Genomic DNA, 15,141 nt, shown 5'->3' with positions numbered 1-15,141 from the left:
CTCCACCCAAGGAACAGAGAGAGGAATACAAAAGATAGAACCGTTTAATTAAATTTGTGTTGAAAGCCCTGTTTACAATTTCCCCAAACTTTTCTACCCCAGGTTCTGTTTCTCTAATCTGTTAGAAAGCACTTAAACATTTCTTGAAAATTTCTTTTGGAAGTGTTTCAGTGTTTAGCTTTTTATTGGAGGTGGTGGAAGATATTACAGCTAGGCATGCTGGTTTCTGTGACATATCTTTCCATCTCTTCACAGCCTCCCACACTTTCCAAACTAAAAAAGGTCCATGGAAAGAGTTTCCTTCTGAGATTGTTCCTTGGGATTGAATGGAAAGGTGGGAAACCAGGGAAGTTGGTGACCAGTGGAGAGATGATCTCCTGGTAACCATCTCTTCATCACTCTGCAGCCTCTCTGCTTGCCCCTTCTTCCTGATCCCAAAAACAATATCTTCCCTTGAGACATAATGGAAGCCAGGGAGGCTGGAGGTGATGAAAGAGATGATTGTACAATGAAAGGCAGAATGTTCATACACACCCATTGGCCACCTCTTTGAGTAAACAGATGCTAGAATACCATATTCAGCTCAGGAGGATGTCACTGTGCCTTTTGGAAAGCAACTGAATGAGAACTGGAATACATTAAAAGGGCAACAGAATTTCTCAGCCTAGTGGCCATGGATTCAATGGACCTTCTTGTGGGATTCCCTCTGTCAGCTACAGATTGCCCTTCTTTGCTCAAAATATGAGAAGGAAAGGTGATCAAATCCACTGTCTCCTCTCTGCTTCTTCTTATGCCATATAGACCGGGACCGTTTCCCTTTTCCATCCGTTGAAAGTAGCACTTGAGCAAAGCCAGCCAGCATTCCCCAATGCTTTTCTGCGACAAAAGAGTTCTGCATCACTCAACAATGGGGGTGCCCTGTAAGTACCCCCCAATTTTTCATTGCTTTATCTTAGCTCTGCCTTAAGGAACACTTCTGGCTGTAGATAGGGGAGGATGGATGGGGAAGCTCACTCATTTTTCCATCTCAGAAATGCCCTGGATATAAACTTTAGATGCCAAAGCTTCTAGCTTAATGTTTGCTATGGTGTCCCTGGTGCTCTTCTGAGCTTGGTTGTTTGCTTGGAGACATTTCATTACCTGACTAGATGACATCATCAGTGCTAGTGGTGTGGGGTTTTCTCCCTGTTTATATACAGTCACTGTATATAATGTCCTGTCAATGTTGGTGGAAGTGTGGTTTTCTCCTTGGTAGTTCCTTGATTAGGGCATTGTTTTCTGCTTGATTGTTTGTCTGATGTTCTTCCCTGCTTATCTGGGTGTAGGCTGCTAGAGGGGATGTGTTCTGGTCTTTTTGTTTCCTTCTTAGCTTTTTTATTGTCTCTTTTGAATGATGTGTAAATGTGTTTTATCTTTCTGTCTATTAATGGCTGATTTGTCTGAATGCCAAGCTTCCAGGAATTCCCTAGCATTTTTGGATTTGGCTTGGTCTAGGACGCTCACACTTTTCCAGTTGAAACTATGGTGGAGTCTGTCCATGTGTTGTGAGATTAAGGAGTTTTCATCATGTCTTCTGAGTGCTAGTTGGTGATCATGGATGCGCTCTGCTAGTCTTCTGCCTGTCTGTCTTACATAGTGGCTGTTACAGTCCTTGCACTGTAAGTTGTAGATGACCCCTGTTTTTTTCTTCTTGGGCTACTGGGTGTTTTGGTTTGCTTAATTGTTTTGGAGGGCTTTCGTTGGTTTGTTGTAATAGTCTGTTGGTTGTTTCTGACATTGTTTTGAAGTATGGCAGTGTTGTCCTTTTCATAGCTTGTGTTGGTTGTGCCGTAGTGGGTCAGGCACTTTTTGATAAAGTTGCATGGGTATCCATTTTGTTGGAAGATGTTGTATAGGCACTCTGTTTCCTTTTTCTGGTATTCCGCGTTGCTGCAGTGCATTTGTGCTTGTCTAAATAATGTTCTTACTCAGCTCCTCTTGTGTTAATGTTTTCTAGTCTAGTTTTTTAGACACAGAGGTTTGTTCTGCTTTGTGGATAAATCAAGGAAGGCCCTTTCAATTGCATGCAACTCACCCTGAAGTGGTAACATCTAAACATAAACCTTGAATGTACAAAGCCTCTCTAAATTACAGTTGCTAATTAGCAAAAATGCTTCTATTTTAGAGTTCCGTCTTAGTCCACCCTAGTATAACCTGTCTACTGTGTGGTTTTTTACGAGCCTCTTCTCTTCTCTTTGTGCAACAGGCCAATGCCAGAGGGAGGAGGCATCAAAGAATCTGTTTCCTGGGGGACCCAACGCACCCAGAGCATGTTTTATGAAACGAAGACACCAGCATTTGAACGGGGCCATTCGGAGGAAATTTCTGTCCAGCAGGCAAGCAAGAGGGTGAAGATTCAGGAGAAGAGGAAAACTCTTTTCCTAGGAAAAGGATTTTCCTCTTTGGACTAATTCCTGACGTCTTCCCCCCTTCCCCCCAACTTTAACTCTCAGTTTGGCCTTACGGATTTAGCAGAAGCCCAAATTTTGGAATTCATTGATCTCTTAAGGGAATGCCTATTGATAGAGCTGGCTCATTTGCAACAGAAAAGCGAATGTCTGGGATTCCTATTTGTCTCAAAGTAATAATTATGGGGAAAAGCATAATCCAGCAAATTAGGAAAAGTACTGAGGGTAAGACCTCTGTGTATGTGTGTGTGTGTGTATGTGTGCCCATGCACAAGGATGAATGAGTGTTCCCTAGTTCAGGAAAACAAAAGTGATAATCATCTTTTTTATTTATGAAGATACAATAATGCACTTTCTCAGTGCAATGTGGAGTCTTTCAAACTGCCCAGGAGTCTTCTTTATGTTGGTCGGGATTGAAAGGAAGATGAGGAGCAATGCTTGTGATTAAGGAAAACCTTCTGTGGCTCAGTCTCAAGACAATAATACTGAAAGCTGTTCCTGACCTTCTAATATTATATATTTTCAGATCACAGATAAGCCTGCTAGCTCCTACTGTTGTTAGTTACTTGTTTTTAATATTCATATTCTGCTTTATGTATACTTGTCACTCATCCTCTACATTTTTATTCTGTGATGGCATAGAATTAAAATAATCGTTTATAATCCAAGGGACACAATACAAAGGAAAAGGGGAAAGGGGAGGAACAGGAAAAATGAAAGTACCAGATCTGTAACATAACAAAAGAACATAAAACCAGGTGGTTTTAGGATGAAGATAGCCCTTGGACAGGTGGGACAATTGTCACCTACAAGATGGAGAGAATCAGGTTGCCTTCTTGGATCTTGGATCTCAGTTGATCCGAGTGAGAGTTCTGTGTTGTCTTTCTCAGACCTAGACTGACTTCTGTTGACCCTACTGGGAATTTTTGTGGGTAGCAACTTCTTACTTGCTCCTGTTATTCTACCCCTATATTTCCCAGGTTGTAGAAATGCGAGAAATCAGCCCAACATTAGCCAATGGTGAACATCAGCCAGGCCTGGAGAGCCAGGGCAGGGCTGCTTCTATGCCTCGCCTGGCAGCTGAAACACAGGTGAGCATGGGTATCGCAACTGGTAATGGAAGGCTAACAGTAAGGCACCATTCAGTCCTCCCATCTGCAAGGCATTTTTTCTAGACGTTTTCACAAGCATCTTGATAGTGGTTTATAGAAGCCATTGAGCTCGGATCAATTCAAAGGTTTCTGGCATGATCTGAGGCTTTCTCCAAAAGAAAGAGGTTCTTTGAAATTCATTTCTGATCAACAGAACGATGAAAGACTCCAAATACGTTCATTTAAAGAGAGGGATCTATCAGTTATGTACATTGGTTTCATTGTCCCATCAAAGAGCCTGCCATATTTCACTAAAAGCTTGATAATACATAATCTCTACTTGATTTGCTAAAAGATGAATCTCATTGAGTCTACTGTTGTAATCTTTAGAGTTACTGCTAATCAGAGTAGATAAATGTGGGGTAGGTGGACAGAGACTTGCTTAATATAAGGCAACTTTCCATGTTCCTAGGCATGTAACATGGTTTGGTGTCTCCTGAAGAATAAACATTTTCAGTGATAGGGCACGACAGAGTCACTGAAAAGTCACCAAGTTACAGCTGAAAGTAATGCCACAGCCCTCTGAATTGGCTTTAAATTTGTTGTATTTGACTCACGTTAAAGGCAGATGTGCTCAGAGACAATGTGATACTTCATTTTGGTCTAGATGAAATGGGTCAGCCACAGATTCTATGGTAATGGCCATTGGTGTCATTCCAAGGGTGAATCATTTTGAATTTCAGGTAGATATCATGGAATTGATTATTAGGGACCAAAGTCCTTTGGGCTTCATAGGAGTATGCTGAATATTTCATCAGCAACAGAAATGTAAGAAATGCCTTCTTCCCATGATCACTTGATGTGACTTCAGTCATTACATCGATTACCAACAAATTCTGATGCTTTCCTTCATTGCTCATGTCATTCCTTTCACTCATGGATTGCTGGTGATTCTTCTCCAGATCTAATTGGATCCTACCATTTCCTAACTTAGACAGCATAATGCCATGGCCTTGAATTTCCTTAGCTGACAATTGGGGAATTGCCAAACTTCACAAGGACATGGGTAGCGTTATGTCCTCTGCTAATTAGACGGAAGTAGACCAACTTTCTTCACAATTCTGACTAACTTCCATAATACTGTTTTGTACCCTTTCCATACGTTTATCTTCTTGCTATTCACTGGTCACCAGCACAAAGCAGCGAGGTCTCACCTTACCCCTCCAGCACTGTTGTTGCGTGACACAGTTTTCAGTTAACATTGGAAAATGTTGTTTTCCAATGGCTATTAGCAGCCGGTATATTTCCCAGGCCTGTATGGGTATTGGATCTCAGGGAGGGGCAGATATCTCCCTTTCTCTCTTCCCATCAGCCACCACCAGAGTAGCTAATGGTATGAATGCCTGGGGAATGGAGGGTGACTAAGAGCTAACAACTGACATCAATGGTAGGCTTAGAGATGACATTATCACATGCCACCACACTGAAGACCATGATCAGTGACAAAATGGGGTAATGTAGTTACTGAACCATGGCCAACTACTGCTTGCTTTCTCTTCCTACCTTCTTTCTGGAGACTGGTAGAGGGATCTGTATCACAATCTTTGCAAGTGCTGCTGTTGCACACTTTTTACTTAATTGTATGGAATCCGTGCAAATATATGAAGGTTACACTACTCTGGAAAGACTCCATGAGTTTTTCTTTCCTTTTCCATATCTTTGGGAGGGAGCATCTCTTCATGGTATCTGATCACTATGATAATAACCAGGAAGATTTGTTGAGAGGAGGGGGTTTGGAAAGGAGACTGATACTATCTTCCCCTCAATGCATGTAATATTATCATACTTGCCTTGGTAACCCCTCTAAAACATTACTAGCCACCTCCTCCTCCTCCTCCTCCTCCTCCTCGTCCTCCCTGATCATTTTAATCCAAGCCTTTTCCAACCTGGGCATCTTCCAGATATGTGGTCTTCAACTCTCAGAATCCTCACCAATGGCCATGAATGAATCTGGATGGCACCTAGGCTGGGAAAGATTACTCCATATACCTATCTGAGCCATCTGAGAACCTAATTTTCTGCAGTCAATTGCTTCCTTTGAAAATCCAGATTCATCCACCCACCTTATTTCATGAATAACTGCTGACTAACACTCATTTCTGTCTCTTGTCTCAATTCACCCACCCCTTCTTTGGCCTTCGTCCTTCTCGTGAATCTCATTCTCTCCCCCTCCCTCCCCCTCCCTCTCCTTTGTCATCTCGTCTGTCACGTGCCTCCTGCGATGTCTGACTGTGCTGGTGGGGGACACATCCCATTTTTTTCTGTCTGAATTACTTACAGCGGAGCAAAACACGGTCACCGGGGCGATATCTCTCAGTATGTAGCTTGTTTGAACTAATGTGTCCTCTAAAGTCTACTCAAGGAAGAGTTTATCAGATCAACTGCATCCTTCTGTGGCTTTTTTAAGAAAGAAGAAAATACTCCACCTAGATGTGCTAAGTCTCTTGATAAGCTGGGCTAAAATCCTCCTCCCAAACAAGTGTTTAAAAAGCTGTACATTTGAGTCTTGCCCTTCTCCCAATGATGTAATTACAACATAGGCGTGCCCTCTGTGGCTCTCATAGGCTGAAAAAATGGAGGTTTGTGGTGAAAAGATTTGTATTATAAGGGCATCTCCGTCGGGAACACATTGTTTACTTCTCACTGCCCTGATTTATGGAGATGACCCCATTCAAAGTTTATGGCCCTAGAATTGTCCAATTTGGGCTTAAAATCTGGAAGGGGCATGGAAATCCTCAAGTCCAACATGCTGTTCTATGAAGGAATCTAAATTAAAGCATACTGGACAGGTGGCTCTCCAGCCTCCACTTGAATTCACACAATGAAGAGAAGCCCACCACATCTTTAGTTGTTAATGCCACTGCCTAACTGCTTTTATTGTTAGGAAGTTCCCCCCCACCTCCATCTCCTAATATTCAGTTAGTATTTGCCCTGAGTTCAGATACCTGGAGCTCCTACTCAGAGGATCAATGAATAGGGATGGGCCAATTCAGGGTTAGAATATCGGAAAGGGTGATACAAAAGAGTTTTAGTGGAAAGGTTTCATAGGAATCAGACACATGTTCCAGATGTGGGAGGGAAAAGATGCTACCTTTTGATTGCCTACATCCAATCAACCTCTTTGCATTCTCTTTCTCCCCTTCCCTCGGCTCCCCCTCTTTCTTCTCCTGATGTTTATCCACAGCCCATTCCAGACACCAGCCCCATGAAGCGATCTGTCTCCACGCTGAACCCACAGCGCCCCCATGCCACACACCTCTATGAACATTCCCGGCCAGCCGAACACACCCACCACCATCATCACCATCGTTGCCACCGGCGGAGAGAGAAGAAGCAGCAGAAGTCAGTGGATAAGCCACCCAACCACTTGGTTGAGAGTGAGGCTCCTGGTAAGCGTGGCTTCTCTTTCTCCAGCTCTGGGTCTCGGTGTAGAACTGGTTGGCCATGAAGTTCTTAAATTTTACAGCGGTCTGCTCCAACCTGGGCATCCTTCAGAAATGTGGCCTTCAGCTCCCAGAATCCTTCGCAATGGTCATGCTGATTCTAGAATTCTGGGAATTGAAGTCCATATACAACTAGGAAGGGCTGTCCTACATTCCATAATCTCCCTGTCTCTCAAACCAGATGGTGCATTATATTGGGGAGTCCCATGCCAATCTTCCTAGCAGAGATGGAGGAACTTGTCAGTGTTGCTGAATTTTTTTGTTTGTTTGTTTTTAAAGATTGGGTTCCTTTTTCAATCCTGAGTTACAGTTGTTCAATTTGGTTGAGTTCAGTTTAGCATGCAGTTGTGCCCAACTGAAACAATGAAAAGTCTTCACGCATTTCTGTTTGTATGTCTCCACGCTTACGCATGCTTGGGAAGTGAACCCTTTGATTTTGCCTTGTGACAATAATTTGAATTTTGTGGCATCCCTCCATGAGTTTCCTTTTGTCTCCCCAGTGGGGGAAGGCACATCCAAGGCCAAAAAGCAGGAGCGGGGCCGGTCCCAGGAACGGAAGCTCCACTCCTCCTCCTCCTCCGAAAAGCAACGTTTTTATTCCTGTGATCGCTACGGGAGTCGAGATCATTCTCAGCCCAAGTCATCCGAATGCAGTAGACCCCCATCCCCCAGCGGAGGGCAGGAACATGGGACACAGAAACAGGTGAGGATGGGAGATGGAGGGCTGAGGGAGAGAAGGGATGGGAAACGGGGCTCCCTATGTGCTTTGATAAGTTTGGCCGGCCTTTGGATGTTGTTGGATTCTAGTTCTCTCAACGCCAGGGAGGGAAGACACAACGATAGGAAGTGCCATGGAAAATAACTGGGAGCTAACAGATCAAACTCAATGTTGAGGTCAAGAACAATGAATCCATCCAGCTGGAATGCAAGACAGTGAGGCTAAATGGGCAGCAAGAACAGGACACCAGGGCTATAGGGTGTATAGAACCCTATACACTGTAGGGTGTATAGACACCAGGGCTATAGAACAGCAGAAAAGGGAAACTCTTTCTAAAACAACTGAACTTGCGTACATTTTGTGCTTGTTGGGTACAATTCTAAATCGAGCGGCAGATGATTGGGCTTATGTTAGTCCATGTCAGTTTCTCCTGTGTCCTTTCATGCATCTGTTCTGTCCTGTCTCACATGAATCAGCAACTCTTTTTAAAATAAAAACCCCCTTACGAACATTTGAAACTCATTAAGACAAACATTCTTAAATCCATTTATGCCACATGTGCACTTGAACTCAATAGGAATGTTTCTATACCCATTTTGTACTTTAGACAACCAGGTTTTCAAAATTCAGAGTCAGTTTCTAAGGCGTCCTTCATCAGTCTGCTCTGTTTCCATATGAAACAATTTTTTTTAGAAAAAAGTCCCTCTGACAATTGACATTGAAATACTAATTTGAATATGTATTGTGGACCTTTTGGGAGGCAAAATATGCAGTTTATACAGCATACGTTTCTCCTAAATTGTATATTTTTATATGCCTATTGTTGCATCGCCTGCAAACTACACTGCGAAACTATGGTTTGGAGAAACATGCCCTCTAAACCATAACTGTATTCCAATCTGCTCAGTCTCCTGGGTGATGAGGATCAGACTGGTTTGCTTCACAGCATAGGAACTGAAGAACGGATTTCGCTGTGATGTTAATTTAGACATGACATGAAGCTACCCAGGTGTGCTTCCAGAAATCTGAGGAAAGGAAACCCAACTCTGTAATAACTTGGATAGCAAGTCTCTTGGTCTGGAGGCATGCAGTGGGTTTCCTCACTGTTCAGGGTGGGCCACCAGGTTCTCCTTTCTGCCAGATTGTCTGCTCCCCTGCGTTGTGTCCCTGGTTGTCTTCATCTGGAATCCTTTCTCCTACCGGTTGGTTTCCTGTGTTTCTACCTCTGTTCAAATGGTTCTTGAGCAGTCTTCCTTTCCTTGACTGTGCACATCTAAACTCTCTCTTTCCTTTTTGTTTTTTATCCTGTGATACATTCCTCTGTTCATATCATTCATTCTTCTGTCCTTTGCTTTTTGCCACTCCAACATGTGACTCTGTGTTTGTCTGCTATTCTTATTATTGCCCGCTCTCCTTCTCCTTCTCCTTCTCCTTCTCCTTCTCCTTCTCCTTCTCCTTCTCCTTCTCCTTCTCCTTCTCCTTCTCCTTCTCCTTCTCCTCCTCCTCCTCCTCCTCCTCCTCCTCCTCCTCTCCCGGTTTTTCTTTGGTTCATTTACTTTGTTCCAATTTTCATGTAGGGCAGTGGTTCAGTTAACGGGAGCCCCCTGCTGTTGACCTCTGGTGCTAGCACCCCGTGCCGTGGTCGGAGGCAGTTGCCGCAAACCCCGCTGACTCCGCGCCCCAGCATTACTTACAAGACTGCCAACTCCTCGCCTGTGCATTTCTCTGGGTTCCAGACTGGCCTGCCAACCTTCTCCCCGGGACGCCTGAGCCGGGGTCTCTCTGAGCACAATGCTTTGCTGCATGGCGACTCCCAGGGGCCCTCACAGACCCTGGTGGCACGGATTGGTTCGGACCCTTACCTGGGACACCGAGAAGAGAGTGACAGTCCATACCATATGATGCCTGAGGACACGCTCACGTTTGAGGAGGCGGTGGCCACCAATTCAGGGAGATCCTCCCGGACTTCTTATGTCTCCTCTCTAACTTCCCAGTCCCACCAAATTCGCCGAGTTCCCAATGGGTACCATTATGTCTTGGGATTAAGTGCTGGCCCTGGCACCAGCACCAGGGCACGTAGCTATTACCATGAGCGAGATGAAGATGATTGGTGCTAGCAGGAAAAGAACCAAGTTGCACACTGGAGGTTGATGAGTTTTATCATCCAGGGAACCACCATGTTTATGTGCATGTATTTGTGGCATCAAGGCTGGCGGGGGAAAGAAGATACAAGCAGCTGCCTCCCTGTGGAACACCCCTGCCAAGATTGTCCTGGGTGCATGCACAACACCATTGGAAATGATGCCTGATCTCTCTGTCCCCAGTTTCTTCTTTTGCACTAGAGAGCTATTGATCAATCAGGAAAGGCGTGGGTTTGGATGGTCTGAGCGGAGCAAATTTGCTTCTGTTCTGCTCCCTGCTGCCATGTCACAGGAGATATCACCTCCCCCCAAATTACAAAACTGTAACACAAGGCCAGGGAGAAAACCCTAGACTAACCTTTAAGAACTGGAATCTGCACAGTTTGGGATGATCAGGTGGGGAAGAAAAAACAAACCCTGATGTACAAAGAACCAACCTATATTTTATTGTGTCCACATTTTAAGAAGGGAGTTTATCCAACTGGATCTCAACCCTTGGCCAATGGTGATCCTTTTAAACCGAGCCAGTAATGGAAACTTCCAGTTGATCAAAGCACCATATGGCCATGCCCAACTTCTTGGTCCAACCTTTTGTCTCCACATTTTCGGTCCTTCCCACCAGCGTTTTGGAAAGGCCCTTCAGGAGAGGAGTGGTTTTGGCAAGGACAACTTCTACAACCTTGTTCTTGCTATTGAACTTTTCTCCTCTGACAAGACAGATGGTGGCCCCTTTCTTAATTTTCATCTTGTTTACAAATCTGAGCTTGCGAGGGGAAGAAGAAGAAAGGAGGAGGAGGAGGAGGAGGAGGAGGAGTGGGGTGGACAGAACTGTCATGTTTTATATTGAGCTGTTGGATAAACTTTTCTTTTTCATTGTGTCCATTTTTTTTTGTAAATTGTATAGTAAAAGAAAGTGAGACAAGTACACAGCAAAAACACTGAGAGTCCTCTACAGTAGAGAACTATTCTAATGGCCATTCCAGCCCCCCTTTTTCCTTACTGAAGGCGCCAGTTCTTTACTTCTAAGTGCCTAATCTCTGGGAACCTCTTGCAGTGATGATACAGTTGTTTTTGTACCCCCCCCCCCAAATAGTGTGAGAGGCAGGAGGGCTGAGAAGAACCTTCTCTGACCAGCAGGGAATGCTTAGTGGGCTCCCAACTTCCTTCAGAGCTGATTTGATCTTTCCACCTTACCAGGTTGGAAAACTATTTTAGAAAAAAGAAGTCCAAGTTGTGTTTTATGTCATTTGGTGGGGGAACACCATGGTATTGGAAGGTACAGAAAGAAGCATTCAGTGTTAGGATGGATGCTTTTGCAAAATCCAATAAAACAAAGGGGGAGGAATCCTTTTGCTCTTCAGATTTAAGTCTTGTCTTGGTGACTGAATCTTGGGAGCTCCTTGAAGGCAGATCCTTCACACAGAAGGCTTTTGGATGGAGTTAATTCTGATTCTCAGGGATGAGATTCCGTTTTTTCCTGTTGGGTCTGTATGCTTGTATGTGTGTCTGTTGGATTTGTTGTTCGTTTGCTTGTTTTAGTGTCCTGCACACAGGGTGTTTAGTGTGCATGCGTGCACTCATTCCAAATTCAGGAAGAAAGTCTTGCGAGGGAGCAAAATCCCCTGTTTCAAAGACGCTTGGAAGACTTGACCTGTTTCATTGGCTGAAGATACAGCCCAAAACTGCTGAAGTTCTGAACATGGATGGGAATGGAAGGAGGGAAGTAACAGAGCAAAAATAATTGTAGGAAGGGAACTGGTGGGACAAAAGTGAGCAGCTGCAAGCAAGAGTCTCTTCTGATGTTACACTTTCCAAATGTTTATGCCTTAAAAAATATAATGTGTGAAGGCATCCCATGAGGAATATGCTATTCTAACTATCGTAGAGGTATCTTCATGTTTGAAAGTATACTTGCTTGTAAATCCAGGTTCCTTGTTGGGTAATGTCTGAATGGCTCTGGGAGAGAAGGGGAAAGGGAAGAGCGCTCTCAGAGCAGGGCTTCACTTAAATGCAAAAAACAAAATTCAAAATTGGTCATCACCAGTCTCAGAGAGGATTCATTCCATCTTTACTGCACTTTGGAGAAAGATTCCTCTGCTATTTGCTTTCGAGACCAGGAATCTACTCCCGGTGCAAATCATAGCTTCAAATAAGCCAGGATCTGCCCCATCGAAATGAAGGGGAAAACCTTGCCTGCAGCAAATGTAAATGAGGTATAAATCCCACCCTCCAAAGCCGGAACCGTTTGCATGAAAGATTTCCCCCTCGCCTCACAATTTTATAAGCTAGACACTTCATCCTGCACCTAGCTTGGGATTTGGTTTCAGATGAGAGTGGCCCGTCCAGCCATGCACGCAGAACCATTTTGAGACGGGGGAATGGAAAACTGAGATGTGATGCAGGAGGGAAAAGAACAGGGCACAAGCTGTTCCTCCATCAGCAGACCTCTCAAAATCCACAAGGCCCAGGAAGCAGAGTCAGCGTTAGAGTTTGCAAACTTCGGTATTCCCCACACATTCTCTTGGCACTTCTCTGTTTTAAATCAGTCTCCCCGCCCCACCCGCCATTGTTTCATGCTTTAAAAATTGATACAGGGGCATTCCATGCAAATTAGCGTCTAAAGCAATGGGACATCTTGTTCTTCTTGTTAGTTAATAACTTTAGATTGTCACTAGGTGTTGCTATAATCCCATTTCCCGGGCAAAAAGCATGCATTTGTCTGCGCTAAGGCAGGGTTTTACATCTCCTTAGAACTTGATCAAAGTGGTCACGGAGAAGCAAGGACAGATTATGCAAAGGGAGGAGTCCTAAGGTTTGTAGAGGCAAGAAAAAGAAGTCTTTGTTGCATATCCAAAAATGGGATGCACAATTTTTGTACGTCCAAAAAAGAACACGGACAAATGGAACAGAAGGGGATGATAGGAAAGTAGCTGAACTTCTGAACTGGGCAAATGTTTTTGAAAAGACAACGCAGTACACATTTTGCTTGAAAGCCTCCCCTGTACATATGTATAGGACACACATTTCATGCAGTCAGATGTTTTTAGTGAACAGATTTTTAAATTAGAAAGCTGCACATCTAGACTTAAATCCTCAAAATTTTTCTTCTCCCATTAAAGCAATGGATTTGAATTCTTTAAATTTTTCTGTAAACCTCCTAGGATTCCTTTATGCACATCCCATTCTTGCATTCAAAGGAACATTTTCTTAGTTTAAAGAGCATTTTTCATGTCCACCCATTTTTAAAGAACGCCACACACCCACAGTAGTTAAATCATGGGCTAATTATTCCAAGAGGTAATATACATAATTAAATATTGTATATTTAATATATATATTTCTGCTAATGCCCACATAGTTTTTCTTAGGCAAGGCGAATGCTTAATTGATTTTATTCCTAAAAAATTCTTCCCAGAAAGATCAGATGGGCTAAAATATATATCTCACAACTTTCCATGGTGAAGTTGGGTGGTTTGCATGCAGGATCTCTCTCTCTTTTGATGAGGACACCCCCAAATAAGGGCTCAGCTCGACAGTTTTAAAAAGAAAGTAAAAAGTTGCCCTAAGAATGGAAATAAATATAAAACACGGCATTTGAGTTTCCTGTTCTTCTGTATTTTATACACAAGATGCCATAAACATGCTAAGGAAAATGGTTTGAGGAAATGCTCAGTCCAAAAAAATGCACCATCGCAAGTCTGATGACGATGACGCTACGCATTCAATCGTGTCCAATTCTCGGCGATTCTACGGACCCGCTCTCTCCATATTTTCCAATCTTGTACAGCTTCTTTCAGTTTTTATGCTCTGGGTGGTGTCAACTTTGATGGTGTTTAGCCACCATGTTTTTGGGCGGCCTCGTTTCCTTTTGCCGCTGACCATTCTGAGCATAACTGCCTTTTCCAGTGAGTTTGATTGCATGACGTGGCTGAAATAAGTAAGGCAGAATCTTGTGATTTTGCCCTCCAGAGATATGTCTGGTTTTACATGCTCCAGTGCTTGCTTGTTTGCCACCTTTGCTGACCAAGGAAAATGCGCAGGAGTCTTCTCCAACACCACAACTCAACACCACGGCGCAAACGAGTCGATTTTCTCCTTGTCTAATTTTTTCACGGTCCAATTTTCGCAACCATAGGTAGCTATGGGAAACATGATAGTGTGGATTAATCTGCGTTGAGTTACCAGGCTGATGTCCTTGCTCTTCCCTACTCACTCTATGCTGCTCATTGCTGTGTGACCAGTGCGATTCAATACTTTATTTCTGGACTGTATTCACTGCTTTGATCAATCTGCATCCTAGGAAAGTGAATTCTTGCATGCGTTCAATCTCTTTGCCATCAGTAGTTGTTCTGACATTTCCATTCCTCGCAGTGGTCACGAGCTTGGTTTTTTTGATGTTCAGGAAGAGGCCAGATGTCTCACTTTCTTCTTTAATCCTTTTGATCAGATGTTTCAGGCCTTCTTTGGTTTCCTAAAGAAGAGTTGTGTCGTCAGCATACTGCAGGTTGTTGATGTTCCTTCCTCCAATCTGGTTTTTGATTCTTCAAGTTCCAGCTTCTTTGTGATCACTCCAGCATACAGGTTGAATAAGAAAGGTGAAAAAATGCAACCTTGCCATACTCCTTTCTCTCTCTTGAACCAATCAGTGTCTCCATATGGTGTTTGCACAGTGGCTTCCTGATTTGTGCATAGTGACTGCACCAACTTGATCAGATGTGTTGGCACCCCTAGGTCTTCTAGGCCTCTCCACAGCTCACAAGCCTAATCACACTAAAATCCAGTCCTAGTTTTTCCCCCAAGGGCTTTTTTCAGTAACCTGATTTCAAAGCAGAGGGACTTCTTAATTACTGCTTTTTAAAGCCAATTGGAAATGAGTAACATTTGCCATTCCCTTTCAAATTTTCTAGGGATTGCTCATTCTACACCACTGTTAGCAGTTTCCCTATATTCTCAAAGCTGCGCAGACGGCCCTAAAGCAACACCTACTGACAGGACAGTGACTGAATCGCTGGAACAAGGAACCAGTGTCTAAACTCAATATCCCAAGTACAAAAATGTAACTGTTAATGGAGATTACATAATTGCACCTTTGAGCCTCATAAATGATCAACTGGATGACATATTCAGTGGGATTGGTTGATTAAAAAAATAATAATCCAAGAAACTGAGCTGAAAGTAGTTTATATGGTTCTAGGGATAGAAGGAGGTATTGAGGTCAACCTTCAGGAATTCAAGTTAAAG

The 15,141-nt window shown here is 43.5% G+C and overlaps 1 protein-coding gene across 1 annotated transcript in view; it reads left to right on the top strand.

Annotated features, from left to right (window-relative positions):
* Nucleotides 1–10,687, top strand: part of CACNA1B (calcium voltage-gated channel subunit alpha1 B) — a 145,005-nt gene extending 134,318 nt beyond the window's left edge. Inside the window, exons 42-47 of the mRNA XM_088146959.1 lie at nt 802–920; nt 2,246–2,387; nt 3,428–3,538; nt 6,783–6,987; nt 7,542–7,744; nt 9,337–10,687. Coding sequence (XP_088003085.1) covers nt 802–920; nt 2,246–2,387; nt 3,428–3,538; nt 6,783–6,987; nt 7,542–7,744; nt 9,337–9,876 — 1,320 coding nt within the window. The 3' untranslated portion in view covers nt 9,877–10,687. The remainder of the gene's footprint in view (nt 1–801; nt 921–2,245; nt 2,388–3,427; nt 3,539–6,782; nt 6,988–7,541; nt 7,745–9,336) is intronic.
* The last annotated feature ends 4,454 nt before the right edge of the window (nt 10,688–15,141 follow it).

This window comes from Python bivittatus, unplaced genomic scaffold (assembly GCF_059951505.1).
Source record: "Python bivittatus isolate LINGU-HERP-01145 unplaced genomic scaffold, Pbiv_v1 ctg000160_np1212, whole genome shotgun sequence".
Lineage (NCBI taxonomy): Eukaryota > Metazoa > Chordata > Lepidosauria > Squamata > Pythonidae > Python > Python bivittatus.
This window is presented reverse-complemented; position numbering and strand designations above follow the sequence as displayed.